Source organism: Caenorhabditis elegans, chromosome I (genome assembly GCF_000002985.6).
Source record: "Caenorhabditis elegans chromosome I".
In the NCBI taxonomy this organism is placed as follows: Eukaryota; Metazoa; Nematoda; class Chromadorea; order Rhabditida; family Rhabditidae; genus Caenorhabditis; species Caenorhabditis elegans.
Genome location: NC_003279.8, coordinates 7,483,539 through 7,495,058, shown reverse-complemented (window position 1 = coordinate 7,495,058; position 11,520 = coordinate 7,483,539). Strand labels below are relative to the sequence as shown.

Sequence of the window (11,520 nt, the reverse complement as noted above, 5' to 3'; positions counted from 1 at the left end):
ATACATTAATAGAGGAACGAAAATTGCCAGGAAAAATAGATTATCTCTTACTTCTCGAAAAGAGTATTAGTTCTTATTTATGAGCTTTAAAGAGAGTTAACCCTAGAATTTTACATGATTTATTTGCATCTGAACATTAAAAATGGAACCATGCTGAATTAAATTTTTAAATCCGCAAAAAAAATTTTGTAAAAATGCTAGAAAACGGCCAAGAAACGAGCGTATTGGGTCGCCTTCAAAATAGAAAATGCGCGCGAATAGTGTTGGCTGGGTGCCAGACACAGACAACACGAGAGTGTACAGGAAAAGAGTAACGCAGTGAAAAGGCCGTGCACGAGAAAGGCGTCAACACGGGGAGATTCTTGTTCGACGTAAAGTGTGGGCAGTAAAGGATTTACTATTGATTTCTTAGAAAAAGTCTGATTCAGAAGGTATGTGAATTGTTTCGAATTGTTTTTTATTAGAGAAATGAACTGCAGAAGCCGTTTTTTTGTTTTCCTCATTCAAATTAATAGCAATTTCTTTATTTACAATCAACAATAGTTTTTTAATAGTCAATTACATTGATTCCTAAAAAAATACGTCTAAATAATAAAAATGTAAGCAAAATAGCTTAAAATCAAGAAAAAACAATTTTTAATTGCAACTTCAAAATTTGAAAATATGCGCCAGCAAGAACTCGTTGGCGCGTTTTCGGATTTTCAATTCAGTAAGAGAGAGAGGGGGAGTGCGCGCGTCTCTCCCTTCACAACAAATATCGACCGAATCAAACGAAAGAGAATAGACGGTGTGCATGTGTGCGTGTAGAAAAGACAAAAGGGATGCATAATGGTCCAATTGTTACAGGCAATGAGCGCAAATGGAGGTGCGATTCCACCGAAAAAGAGGAGAAGTGTTGCGAACGACGAATCAATTCAGAACAAGAGATCCAAAGCTGCCGATACAAGAAATGAATTTGAGAATGTCATTGCAAAAATAAAAGTAGAAGATAAAGATGTGGCACTGAAATCTGCAAAAAAGTTGAAGGCAATGCTTCCAAATGAAACAAAAATTGGAAGTTTTGTATCACATAAAAAGAATCTAGAGGATTTAGTTTCGGTCTTTTCTAGAGAAACTAGCTTATTGGGCACTTCTATGTTAGTTATATCAAGGAAACCGTAAAGATCTGGAACAAAACATATCATTTATTCAGGTACCACGAGGATCTTCATAAATCCGTTATAAGTATATTGGCTAATTGTTGTTGCATGGACAAGACGACTTCGACAGGAATGCAGATTAAAAAAGCTCAACGAAGTTTTCTCGATCAAGCTGGTAATATTATTGTTTCTCCTAAAAATGTTACAAATCAAACTTTCTATTTTTCCGCCAACAAAATTCCGATCTCGACACAGCAATTTTTTAAATTAGAAGCGGGCGAGCGCCTTCAAAGATTACTGTAGCTTTAATCTTTCGTTGCAATGGAATTTTCATTAAATTTTCATAGTTTTTATCTCATTCTGTCTAAGTGTGTTTTCAATTGTTTTATTTTAGTCTTTCCATAAATAATTTTATTTTAAAAAAACTATTTATGAAAAATCGATAAAAAATTCCGAAACAACAAGAAGTTCAAAATTACAGTATTCCTTAAAGGCGCACACCATTTTGCAATTAACAACAATCGATCGTTTTGAGACCGGGTATCGTATTTTCTGGGAAAAATCACAAAATTTGACATCTGGGTAGTATGAATATCTAGAGTGTGGTTACTGTAGGTATCAATTTAGATTTCAACTCGTAATTACTGCAGTTTTTTTTTCGAAAATGAGTGGAAAATCTAATTGATCTTCTGGCTATTATGTTCAAAACAGGAAAAATTGTAGTAACCTTAGCCTCAACTTGCAATTAATTTCAGTGCGAATATTCGAGAGTACAACTTCCAATATCGAAATCCGTGTTTCAATGTGCCGATTAATTGGGAACTTATGCCACAACAAAGAACTTGTAACAAGTTGGCTCTCAAGCAATACGATATTATTTGATAGAATTGCTCTACTTCTGGAATCAACAAATGATAACATTGTGTATCACTGCCTTCGAATTTTCCTCTCACTTGCCAATCATTCGTTCACAAGGGTAAGCTTTAATGTCTATATACATTTATTTTTAAAAAAAGCATTGGAAAACGAGGGAATGTTAAATACAACCAAAGTTCTACAAATTTACAGTATCCGAGAGATAATTCAATGTTATTCCCAAAAAATAAAATATACAAGAATAAGTCAACGGTAGATACAATATGATTTTTTTGTCCATGAGATTTGTCCATGATAGTCGAGATACACAGTTTAATGGGTTTGCTTGCGTGGCTGGAATCGGTGAACACCGCTATTAGCATCACGATTGATATGAACTGGTTGAATTGCTGGCATTGGTTTCTCGTGTACTTTCTTCACAGCTTCAGTTGGATATGATCTTTCCATCTAGAAAAACAATACTTTAGTATGTCAATAAAGTAATTATAGTATCTTACCTTAGCTGGCAAATCATAGTCTATGATCTCGCGTACCACTTCGTCAGATCCTTCTGAGTTAGCGTTGTCATTAGAGTCCGAGTTTTTGCGATCTTTGCGGTTAACAACACGACGTCCTCCGACTTTGTTTGCTGGTGGATGTCCGACCTTCATTTCAGTTTCGGTGATGTTGTTGTCCATCATGTTTTGATTTTTTGGTAGTTTTCAGTGTCTGAAAACTCTTTACAATAAACTAAACGTTCAAAAAATAGATAGGGAAGAAATTAGAAAAACAAGACAAGACGATAGGAACAAGACTCGGCAGTTTGGCAGTGGTAACCAGAGAATAGCTGTTTGAGGGTCAGCGAACAGAGAAGGAGAGGTATGCAAGAGAGAGAGTGTGTGCGCAGAAGCGTAGAGGGCGGAGTCACATGATGGGGCGCCAGCGCCACCACAACAGGGCTCGAAAAACACATTCAACGAAAACAACAAGTGAGAGAGAGAGACATGCAGAATTGATGTGAGGGACGACGATCTTTGGCTCACTTAAATAGAAGGTCGTAAGGGGAGGGACTGAGAGGGAGGAGCTTGGAAAATGAACAACATATTGCGAAATGTTTGTATGGTCGGTGGTTACTTCTGGCAGATGATCGACAGGACAATTGGGGTTTTTGAATGATATTGGTCAATTTCATTTTGAATGGCAGGAAGATAAGAAATAGTCTTTAGACGTAGGAGTGTGACTTTTCTATTTTACAAAAGGATTCTCAGTTCTCCAATTTGTTCTATAGTCAAGTAAACATCGAAGCTTCCAGAGTCCATAATACTTGTCAACAAGTAAATTTTGATTTTATGATCTTTCAAGGGCAGTTTAGAGTTTAAATATAGTTTTCAGATTTTTAAATCTATTACTCTCGGCAGAATAATAATCAAAACCAATTGATTTCAAAGTTTTTGGCAATTCTACCTTGTTAGTTTTCAATTCTACCTTGTTATTTTTCAATTCTACCTTGTTATTTTTTAATGCCCAAAAGTTCTGAAATTGAAAAAAAATGAAGTCAAACTAGTCAACCAATTTTAAACAATTTGCGAATCCTTACTAATTTCCAAAACAACATACAAAATTTTCATGAGATTCCACTCAAAATTTGAGTTTTTGGAATTGAGAACTAGTCAACCTAGTCATCTAAAACTTAAAATAAGCCGTCGAATATTGGTATTGCAATCTCTAATAGTATTGCTTGGCAATGGTATCCAATAATTACTATTCCACGCTTATGTTTTTTGTAACAATATAATATACGTAATGATTTTCTAAGCCACCTATTCAGAATTATAACAATTTTTCCAATGTGGATTCCTACTCTTTTGTTCTTATTTGATTACTTGAGTATTATCCCCAGAAAAATTTGAAAATGTTGGTTTTTCTCCAGAAGAATCAAAAGTTCAAATGCGCGTAATTCTAAAAACATATACTTCATAGTGCATCACAGACCAAATCCTGGATGCTTTTTGTTTTTGACAGTTGCGTTGCTTTCACCTTGTTTTTGAAACGTGGTTGTTGTAGATTCAAATAAATGTCTTTTTAAAATTATAGTAGTAACTGAACTGTTTTAGGTTAAAGGTGTAATTTTAAAGTTGATGTAACATGTTTTTAGACAGGAAACAACATGGGAAAACAGGATACTTGTATTTTATGACGAATTACTTATAAATACATTTCAAAAGTGGTACCTATAACATTAGAACTGTAAGTACTGTAGCTTTTATGAATTCAGTTCTAGTATGTCGTGGATCTGATTTTTCAAAATTTTTGAATCAAACCCCTAAAAATGCGCTGCGTTGATGGAATAATCCTAATTTGGAAGTCAAAGAATTAAACTGTATAAGTTCACACTAAAATAAATGTATTATGAAGATGAAAATCGATGGTTGATTTCGAACGAAATACATTTTCAGAAAATTTATTATTGTTCTAGTAGTGTTTTTTTATTCAAAACATTTCTCTGGGGAATAATAATTATAAAATACCCATGTTTAAATTAAACATAGAATTTTTGTATTTTCCAAAATTGTCCATCAACTTCCAAATCTTGACGAATGAATATTGAACAGTATAATACATTCAAATGTGTCAATATATCATGTTTAATAAGCACAGGCATATTCTAGACTATACACGTCACTTTTACACGTATACTTTGAGATAACACATGCGCTGGTATCACGTGCGCTCCTTATGTCCAGCTTACTTGCCGAAATAGTATTTCCGTGCGTGATCGCGAAAAGATTGTTTGTTGTCCTCGATGTGATCGATCATTGACGTTTCTTTCTTTCTCTGGGGCTAGGAGGAAAGACCAACAAACAACACACTAAAATTGGAGGTTTTTGTAGGTCATCATGCTCTCCAACGGAGGGTTTTATCTTGGAAAACTGCTGGCGAATGAGAATCGAAGAGAGGAAGTTGTTCGAATTCTTAAAGTATTATTGAAAAGACACATGAATGTATTGGATAGACAATTATCCAGCAGGTAGAATCGAAAAAAGCCAATCACTTACCACGTGGTTTTTCCTTTTTCAGCGGCTGCAGCGAACATGTCATTGCGATGTTCTTCGAGAAAAGTGATAAAAACAGACAGTTTGTGATTGATTTGTTTTCCAATTCAATTTGCATTAGAGAACAGTGAGTTCAGACCAATATGATGGATTAAAAGAAAATGGAATAACTTTTAGAATGGAAACGGAAAGATTCATTGAACAATTGCTCGAATGCTCAATTCCCGAGAAGAACCGTATGATAGCTGCATTTTCCCAGACAGCATGGGGCCGAGCGAGGCTGCGAACGAGCGGAGCACTTGATGTGGTCATTGATGTATTTTCATCGTCTGAGCATATTGCGGAGAAGCTAGCCACTGTTGAAGCATTCAGACATTTTGTTCATGACACTGCTGGAATCAGATATCTTAGCGAGAATCTGAAATTCGTGAATACAGTAGTCCGTGATGTCAATAACTACATAATGTCAAATCGTTGCGAATGTGAACCATCTATAGATATTGAATTCGTGCAGAAATTAAGTAGCAGTTCGAGGAATCCCATATCAGATGAAAAGATAAATACAAATATGGTAAGATGGATTCATGGCGTCTTCATTTCGAGTGCAATATTTCAGAGAGAACCCATTGATCAACTTCACAAAGATTTTTACTCAATGTGGTCATACGATACTCCACAAACTTCCCCACGTAGAGCTCAATCGGCATCATTATCTCCACCCTACGGTGTACCATCTCCGAGCTACAGCTTCCCATCATCAGTTGCATCCAGTGCATCAAGTTCTCCAGCGCCTCAAAGGTAAGAGGAGCATATATAGTTGTTGTGGTATCAGTTTAACACATATCTGAATTGCAGATCAAGCGAAGGAATACTGGATGATTTGAGTGATGTTGAATCGGAAAACGAAGATGATGATAAGAAAGAAGAAGAGAAAGAGGATGTGAAAAAGAAGAGACAGGAAAAAAGTGTAAGTTTTCGAGCAATGAAGAGGGAAATTGGAAATTTGGAAATGAGATTTTGAAAAATTGTGACATTGCGTCTCTTATTTGCGTTTTTGTAGAAACACGTACAGTAACCCAGAATGAAGGTAGAGCCAGCGGGGATAATACTTAAAATTACTTATTTGATGCTTTTAGCATATTTCTATACACATTTATGAACAGTGAAACAACAATTTTCATATATTTCAGATTGTTGAAGGAGAACTATGGCTGCTGACTTGGCTTTCACAAGATGATCATAACTTACAATTCCTAATTCGCCCTGATATCGTTGATTGTGTGGTATCCTATCTCCGATCAACCAGGGATCCCGAATTTCGAACATATCGAATTCTTCGACGAATGTCTACACATCGAACACATATCTACCAACTACTCGATCTACAATTTCATGTTAGAATTCTCACTGGCCTATGTGCATCTCCGTGTCGAATGTTGAAATATGCGAAATCATGCAAACAATGTGATAAGTGTTCTGAGCACGGGAGAGAGATCCTTCGAGAATTTGCAAGCCACGTTGATAACAGTTATGGAGATGCTCATATCAACTCTCAATTCACAAAAGAAGATTTTGTTCATCGAACAAAAGGGGCTATTGCAAAAATTGTACTTGTGAAAGAACGAATCCGACTCGCAAAAGTACCAGCTTTATCAGAACTGTTCAATGCACTGGCTCATGTTATGAGTTCTCCTGAGAATTTTCGTGAATTAGGAAAAATGACAACCTATGAGAATGGTCCTTCATTTGTTTCACAAATAATTGGTGCACTGTCAATTCTCATAAGTGGAAACAAGATTAAGTAAGCTTGTAGTCAGCCATATTAAAATTTTTTTTTAATTCAGAGAGCTCTGTGAGCACGATATGTGGTACTTTCCAGTTGAAGAAGGAAATGGTGAATGTGCTCTAGAAACTGCTTCAAGTGATCAAGAAATGCTTCACTTTATGGATGAAAATGATAAAGAGATCGCAGTTGCTCCAATGAAAAATATTTGTGAAAATAGCCATTATTTCGAGGTATGTAAACAATAAGTAAACAACGGGGGAAATTGTTTATATTATTCATTTATTGACAAAATTACCGAAAATCGTGATTAAACTTTTCAAAAATATTTTCTTGGGAATTTAAAAAAAATGTTATTGAAAGTTAAAAAGTTGTAACTCGAAAATTTGGAAGGCGATTAAAAAAATATTTTTACGATTTTTATATTCTAATCACACTTTAATAATTTTTTCTAAATACTAAAGACTTCAAATATACGAGAATGATCTAGACTTTTGAAAAAATTCAAATTTTTCAAAAATTTGGCAGCTTGCCAAAACTTTGTCTGTCAGAGAAAATACTTGAGTCTACCCCTGAAAGTTCAAATAAAACCTATATAACTTTTTTGTTATCATTTTCCAAAAAAAAATTATAGTGTCATATTATGAAATTCGTACATGCTGCACCACTTTGAGTGTGTTTTGAAATAGATCCTCTCTCTAAAAATGACATTTCAGGGTATGTATTCATCAGATTTCGTGGAAAAAACAGAGGGAATTCGAACATTTCAAGTGCACTCGGAATCATGTTTGCCTGAAGAATTCCGTTTATTTATTCATCTTTTATCAACTTGTACATCTTCATGCACAACAGTATCATCAGCCGAACAATGTGCAACACTTCTTGCGGTATTTCCATTTTTTCCAAAAAACAAAAATAAATTATTATATTACAGCTATCCGATCAATTTCTTTGTCCCACAATTTCAAAAAAACTTTGTGCAGATGATGGACCATTGAGAACATATTTAAATGGCAATAGTCTACATCTTCTACTTCCAGTTGCATTGGCCACAAATGCTCATCCTACGTAAGTTTGAAATCGATTTTTTTACTAAAAAACGTTGCATTTTGAGGGAAACATTTCGGTTTAGAATAAAGTTTCTGAAATGAAAATTTAACAGTTATGATCAATGAGATTATGATCCATGAGATCTTTTTCAAAAACTACTTGAAAATACCATACCAATTAAAACATGAGCTCCAATACTACTTTACCATCACAACACAGTTCATTGCTTTCAGGCTTCTCGACACAGTTTTCCTCACACTCGTTCGATTTTCATCATCAGAAAACGTAACAAAAGCGTTGGAAGCTATATGTGAAAATTCTACAGTCGTGAATACATTTGTGGAAAGTTTGAAAACATTCCTGACGACAAAATGCTGATGTCTCGATCAATTGTTGTTTTTTTCTTAATTATATTTGTTCGGTTTTTCTTTCTCTTTACGGATCATATCGCTGTTGATTTACGAGTAGATTCTTTTTTTTTTTTTTCATTTTTTAAGCTCTTCAGAACATAAAATAACAGGTTCACTATTTTACCAAGAATGCATACGCAAAGTAAAGTTACCAAAATATCATAAATATTCAAAAATCCAACAGTAAATCAATATGAGGAAATTGCTGTTCTGAAATTTTAGCACTTTTCGATTTGCAGTAAATTCCAAAAACGGATAATTGCCAATATTATTCGAATGCCTCGCACATCTGCGCCAAACACCTTTTCTACTAATAAATAAAGAAACATATTCAGAAATGTGTACAAAAAGTATTCACACATCAGATTTGCGAAAACATTTAACCGTGTTTCATAACCTTTTTAATCTTGAAAAAAAAATTCACGTAAATTCGTCGATAATCTTTCAATCGATCAATAAATCAATTATTTCTACTTCAACACACCAGAGCGAGAAGTTTGATTGAAAGCAGTCTTCATTAAAGACGATAAGCAATTATGGTACGTTTGAAAGTTTTTAGCAAATTATGCTTCACCATGGGAATGAATGTGAATGGCTTTTTCAAATGCTGAATATTTTCAAAATATGACTGGAGTTTCTTGAGCTATGTGCTTGTAGAATGAAAAATAGCAGATCATAGCTGCAAAGTCACATTCAAAACCTAATATATAGTTTTTCAGAGAACTAAAATGAATGAAAACGATGGCAAAAATAGTGCAGAAAAGCATAACAATAGTCAGGACGAAGGATCAATACAGCCGGATAAGACGCAACTAGATGATGTGGCAGATGACGCTGAGAAGAAATCGGAGAAGTCATCGAATTGCATGATTTGGAGCCAAAATGTCCTGAAAAAGGCAAAAATCAGTAATATGACTAGAGAGTTTCGAAATAACAAGGAGTATAAACCAAATGTGACGACGTCGATTTCAGAGAAAATGATGGACAAAAATCGGTTAGTTAGATTCAAAGTAGAACATCAATTGAAAATTTAATTTTAATTTTAGATATCGACACATTTTCTGTGGAGACGACAATCGCGTGGTTCTGAAAGAACGTGATCCATCGAATGATTACATTCATGCATCCTGGATGGTAATGCCAGATGGATTTCAATTCATTTCAACACAAGGACCCATCAAGAATACGATTGCTGATTTTTGGCATATGGTTTACACAGAGAAGTGCCATGTGATTGTGATGCTTTGTCAATACATTGAGGAAGATCAGGAGAAGTGCCAGCGCTATTTTTCTGATACTTCAGAAAAAGAGTATGGAGATTATCGAGTGAAAGTAGTGGAGAAGACCGTGGAATTGTGGAATCCAGTGAAAGTGACTGGTATTCAAGTTCAGAAAAAGTAAGTTTTAAATAGTCTCGGCAACATCAAAAGTTGTATTATTTCAGGAACTGTCCCACCAAGCACATGGTCTACCACTATTTTTATTACGATTGGCACGATCAAGTTGCTCCATTGGATCCCGCACCGATGATCAAGATGTATAAGGCAGTTTTGAATAAGGTTAGTAAAATTAATGATATAATTAAGCTTAAGCTTTGTCAAGTAGATAACTTGATTTATTTGACAAGCAATAACGCCTGAAGGCCTACTATCAAGGCGGCTTCCGCCAGACGCGCCTGCCTATCTGGAAACCCTGATACATACTCATACAAAACCATATTTCAGAGCTCTTCAAAGCCCATTGTCGTCCATTGTTCAGCTGGAGTTGGCCGTACCTCTACATTTGTCGGGATCTACTTATCGCAAATAATGATTCGCGAGAACTCTTCTGTTGATATGGTTGAAATTCTGAAACGTCTCCGCACGATGCGCCTTGGAGCAGTCCAGTCACAACTTCAATACGTTTATCTCGTTGTTCTTATGATTGAATTGTTCATTGATGACAAGATTATCAAGAGGAACGCGAATTACGAGTCGTTGCTCAAAAAGTATGCAGATGTGACCCGAAAAGTGACTGCGGCAATTATGGAAGAAGAAGAGAAACGGCGACAGAGGAAGAAAAGAGAAGAGGAAAAGGAAAAAGAACAAGAGAAGGAATCACCTGCAACGAAAGAAGAAAAGAAGAAGGAAAATGGATTGAAGACGAATCGTCAACGAGATAATCGAGAAGCTCCTTCAAAACCTCCCAGGAAAAATCCTGAGGTATGATTAGATCATTTTTGTGACAAAAATCATATTATACTTTTTGAAAATCATTAGATAGTGAAATAATATATATTTTAAGGAACTGGCACGCTCGAAACTTCAAGGCCCAAGAAAGCTGACACTGAAAAATAGAGATGGAAACGCAGAAGAGCCGACAGCAAAGGACAATGAGGAAAGATCAACTGCAGAGGATAAATCGAAAAATCGTCAGAAGAGTGTCTACGTCAAAATGGTGAGCAAGATAATATTGAATTTTTGAAAGAAACTCTTTATTTCAGCCGCTGTCATCAAAGGAGAAGGGGAGCAAGCATGAAAGGGCTAAACAGGGAGCAAGAAAGAACGCGGCAAGGAAGGCTAAAAAGAAACCTAGTGTAACCGGAAACTATTAGATGAAAAATTTTACTTGATTTGTTTTTGTTTGTCTTGCTCACTTTGCATTTAATGCGTTATTTTTGTTTTTTGGATGTGGAGGATGTTTGGATGATAAGCTTAAAAATGATTTTTTCTTAATTGCAAAATAAGTTTTTGATTAGGATCAAATTGATGCAGACTTCCAAAATAGGTCATATAAACGAAAACACAAGATTAAGTCTTACTAGAACCGACATTATTTTCCTCTTTGGATAGCCAATTTAATGACTTCATAACTAAATACGTTGGAATTTCAATGCAACACTTATATATTTTGCTAAAGTGTTCTCCTGCAGAAAGTTTTTGTTTTTAATCGGCTTCAGATTCAATTTATTTCTTGTCCAAACTGTCTTTCATGTGAGTGCTGAGTACGTTTTTTGAAAAATTTGCAAAATAATATTCAAAATTCATTCAGAAAACGAATTCTCACGAATATTTCATAGAGCAAAATTTTAGTTTTACCTAATATAAATAAAAAATACCAACAGCTAGAATAAATATATTTTTTCTTTAACAGGCACATAATGGGTACTCCTATTTGAGAGCTTATTCTTAGTTTTAGATTTAGGTTTCAAATATCTACTTTTACTTTAAAGTTATTCAGAGTTTTTTGAA

General features: G+C 34.9%; 4 protein-coding genes across 5 annotated transcripts; 2 read left to right on the top strand and 2 right to left on the bottom strand.

Annotated features, from left to right (window-relative positions):
* Nucleotides 1-322: 322 nt before the first annotated feature.
* Nucleotides 323-8,411, top strand: T28F4.4 (the record flags this gene model as incomplete). 2 transcript variants are annotated; one of them, NM_059700.8, is made up of 14 exons in its annotated part: nucleotides 323-431; nucleotides 847-1,136; nucleotides 1,193-1,314; nucleotides 1,895-2,115; nucleotides 4,886-5,022; nucleotides 5,073-5,174; nucleotides 5,225-5,618; nucleotides 5,664-5,845; nucleotides 5,903-6,014; nucleotides 6,238-6,848; nucleotides 6,892-7,063; nucleotides 7,547-7,717; nucleotides 7,765-7,898; nucleotides 8,114-8,411. In NM_059700.8, exons 5-14 carry the CDS (start codon nucleotides 4,892-4,894, stop codon nucleotides 8,256-8,258), a joined length of 2,154 nt encoding a protein of 717 aa, NP_492101.1. In that variant the 5' UTR covers nucleotides 323-431; nucleotides 847-1,136; nucleotides 1,193-1,314; nucleotides 1,895-2,115; nucleotides 4,886-4,891. The 2 variants fall into 2 exon arrangements, with proteins under 2 accessions (NP_492101.1, NP_001368639.1); NM_001380711.2 differs by having other exon boundaries at nucleotides 407-431; nucleotides 8,114-8,258.
* Nucleotides 2,125-3,243, bottom strand: dap-1 (mammalian cell Death Associated Protein related). Its single transcript, NM_059701.8, has 2 exons — nucleotides 2,513-3,243; nucleotides 2,125-2,462 (listed from the first exon to the last, which is right to left on the bottom strand). Exons 1-2 carry the CDS (start codon nucleotides 2,693-2,695, stop codon nucleotides 2,328-2,330), a joined length of 318 nt encoding a protein of 105 aa, NP_492102.1. The 5' UTR covers nucleotides 2,696-3,243; the 3' UTR covers nucleotides 2,125-2,327.
* Nucleotides 4,631-5,165, bottom strand: T28F4.8 (uncharacterized protein; the record flags this gene model as incomplete). The annotated part of the gene is made up of 2 exons (NM_001350367.2): nucleotides 4,631-4,966; nucleotides 5,051-5,165. The coding sequence occupies 2 exons, from the start codon at nucleotides 5,163-5,165 to the stop codon at nucleotides 4,890-4,892; spliced, it is 192 nt and encodes a 63-aa protein (NP_001337288.1). The 3' UTR covers nucleotides 4,631-4,889.
* Nucleotides 8,412-8,765: 354 nt separating the features above from the next.
* On the top strand, nucleotides 8,766-10,997 carry T28F4.3 (Protein-tyrosine phosphatase). The gene is made up of 7 exons (NM_059699.3): nucleotides 8,766-8,829; nucleotides 9,010-9,284; nucleotides 9,337-9,687; nucleotides 9,735-9,849; nucleotides 10,015-10,491; nucleotides 10,574-10,726; nucleotides 10,773-10,997. Exons 2-7 carry the CDS (start codon nucleotides 9,019-9,021, stop codon nucleotides 10,881-10,883), a joined length of 1,473 nt encoding a protein of 490 aa, NP_492100.1. The 5' UTR covers nucleotides 8,766-8,829; nucleotides 9,010-9,018; the 3' UTR covers nucleotides 10,884-10,997.
* The last annotated feature ends 523 nt before the right edge of the window (nucleotides 10,998-11,520 follow it).

Coding starts and splice junctions, on each gene's coding strand:
- T28F4.3 (NM_059699.3), top strand. CDS start 9,019: ATGAATGAAAACGATGGCAAAAATAGTGCAGAAAAGCATAACAATAGT. Junction 9,850..10,014: donor ATAAGGCAGTTTTGAATAAG/GTTAGTAAAATT, acceptor ACCATATTTCAG/AGCTCTTCAAAGCCCATTGT. Junction 10,727..10,772: donor AGAGTGTCTACGTCAAAATG/GTGAGCAAGATA, acceptor TCTTTATTTCAG/CCGCTGTCATCAAAGGAGAA.
- dap-1 (NM_059701.8), bottom strand. CDS start 2,695: ATGATGGACAACAACATCACCGAAACTGAAATGAAGGTCGGACATCCA. Junction 2,463..2,512: donor ACTATGATTTGCCAGCTAAG/GTAAGATACTAT, acceptor TTGTTTTTCTAG/ATGGAAAGATCATATCCAAC.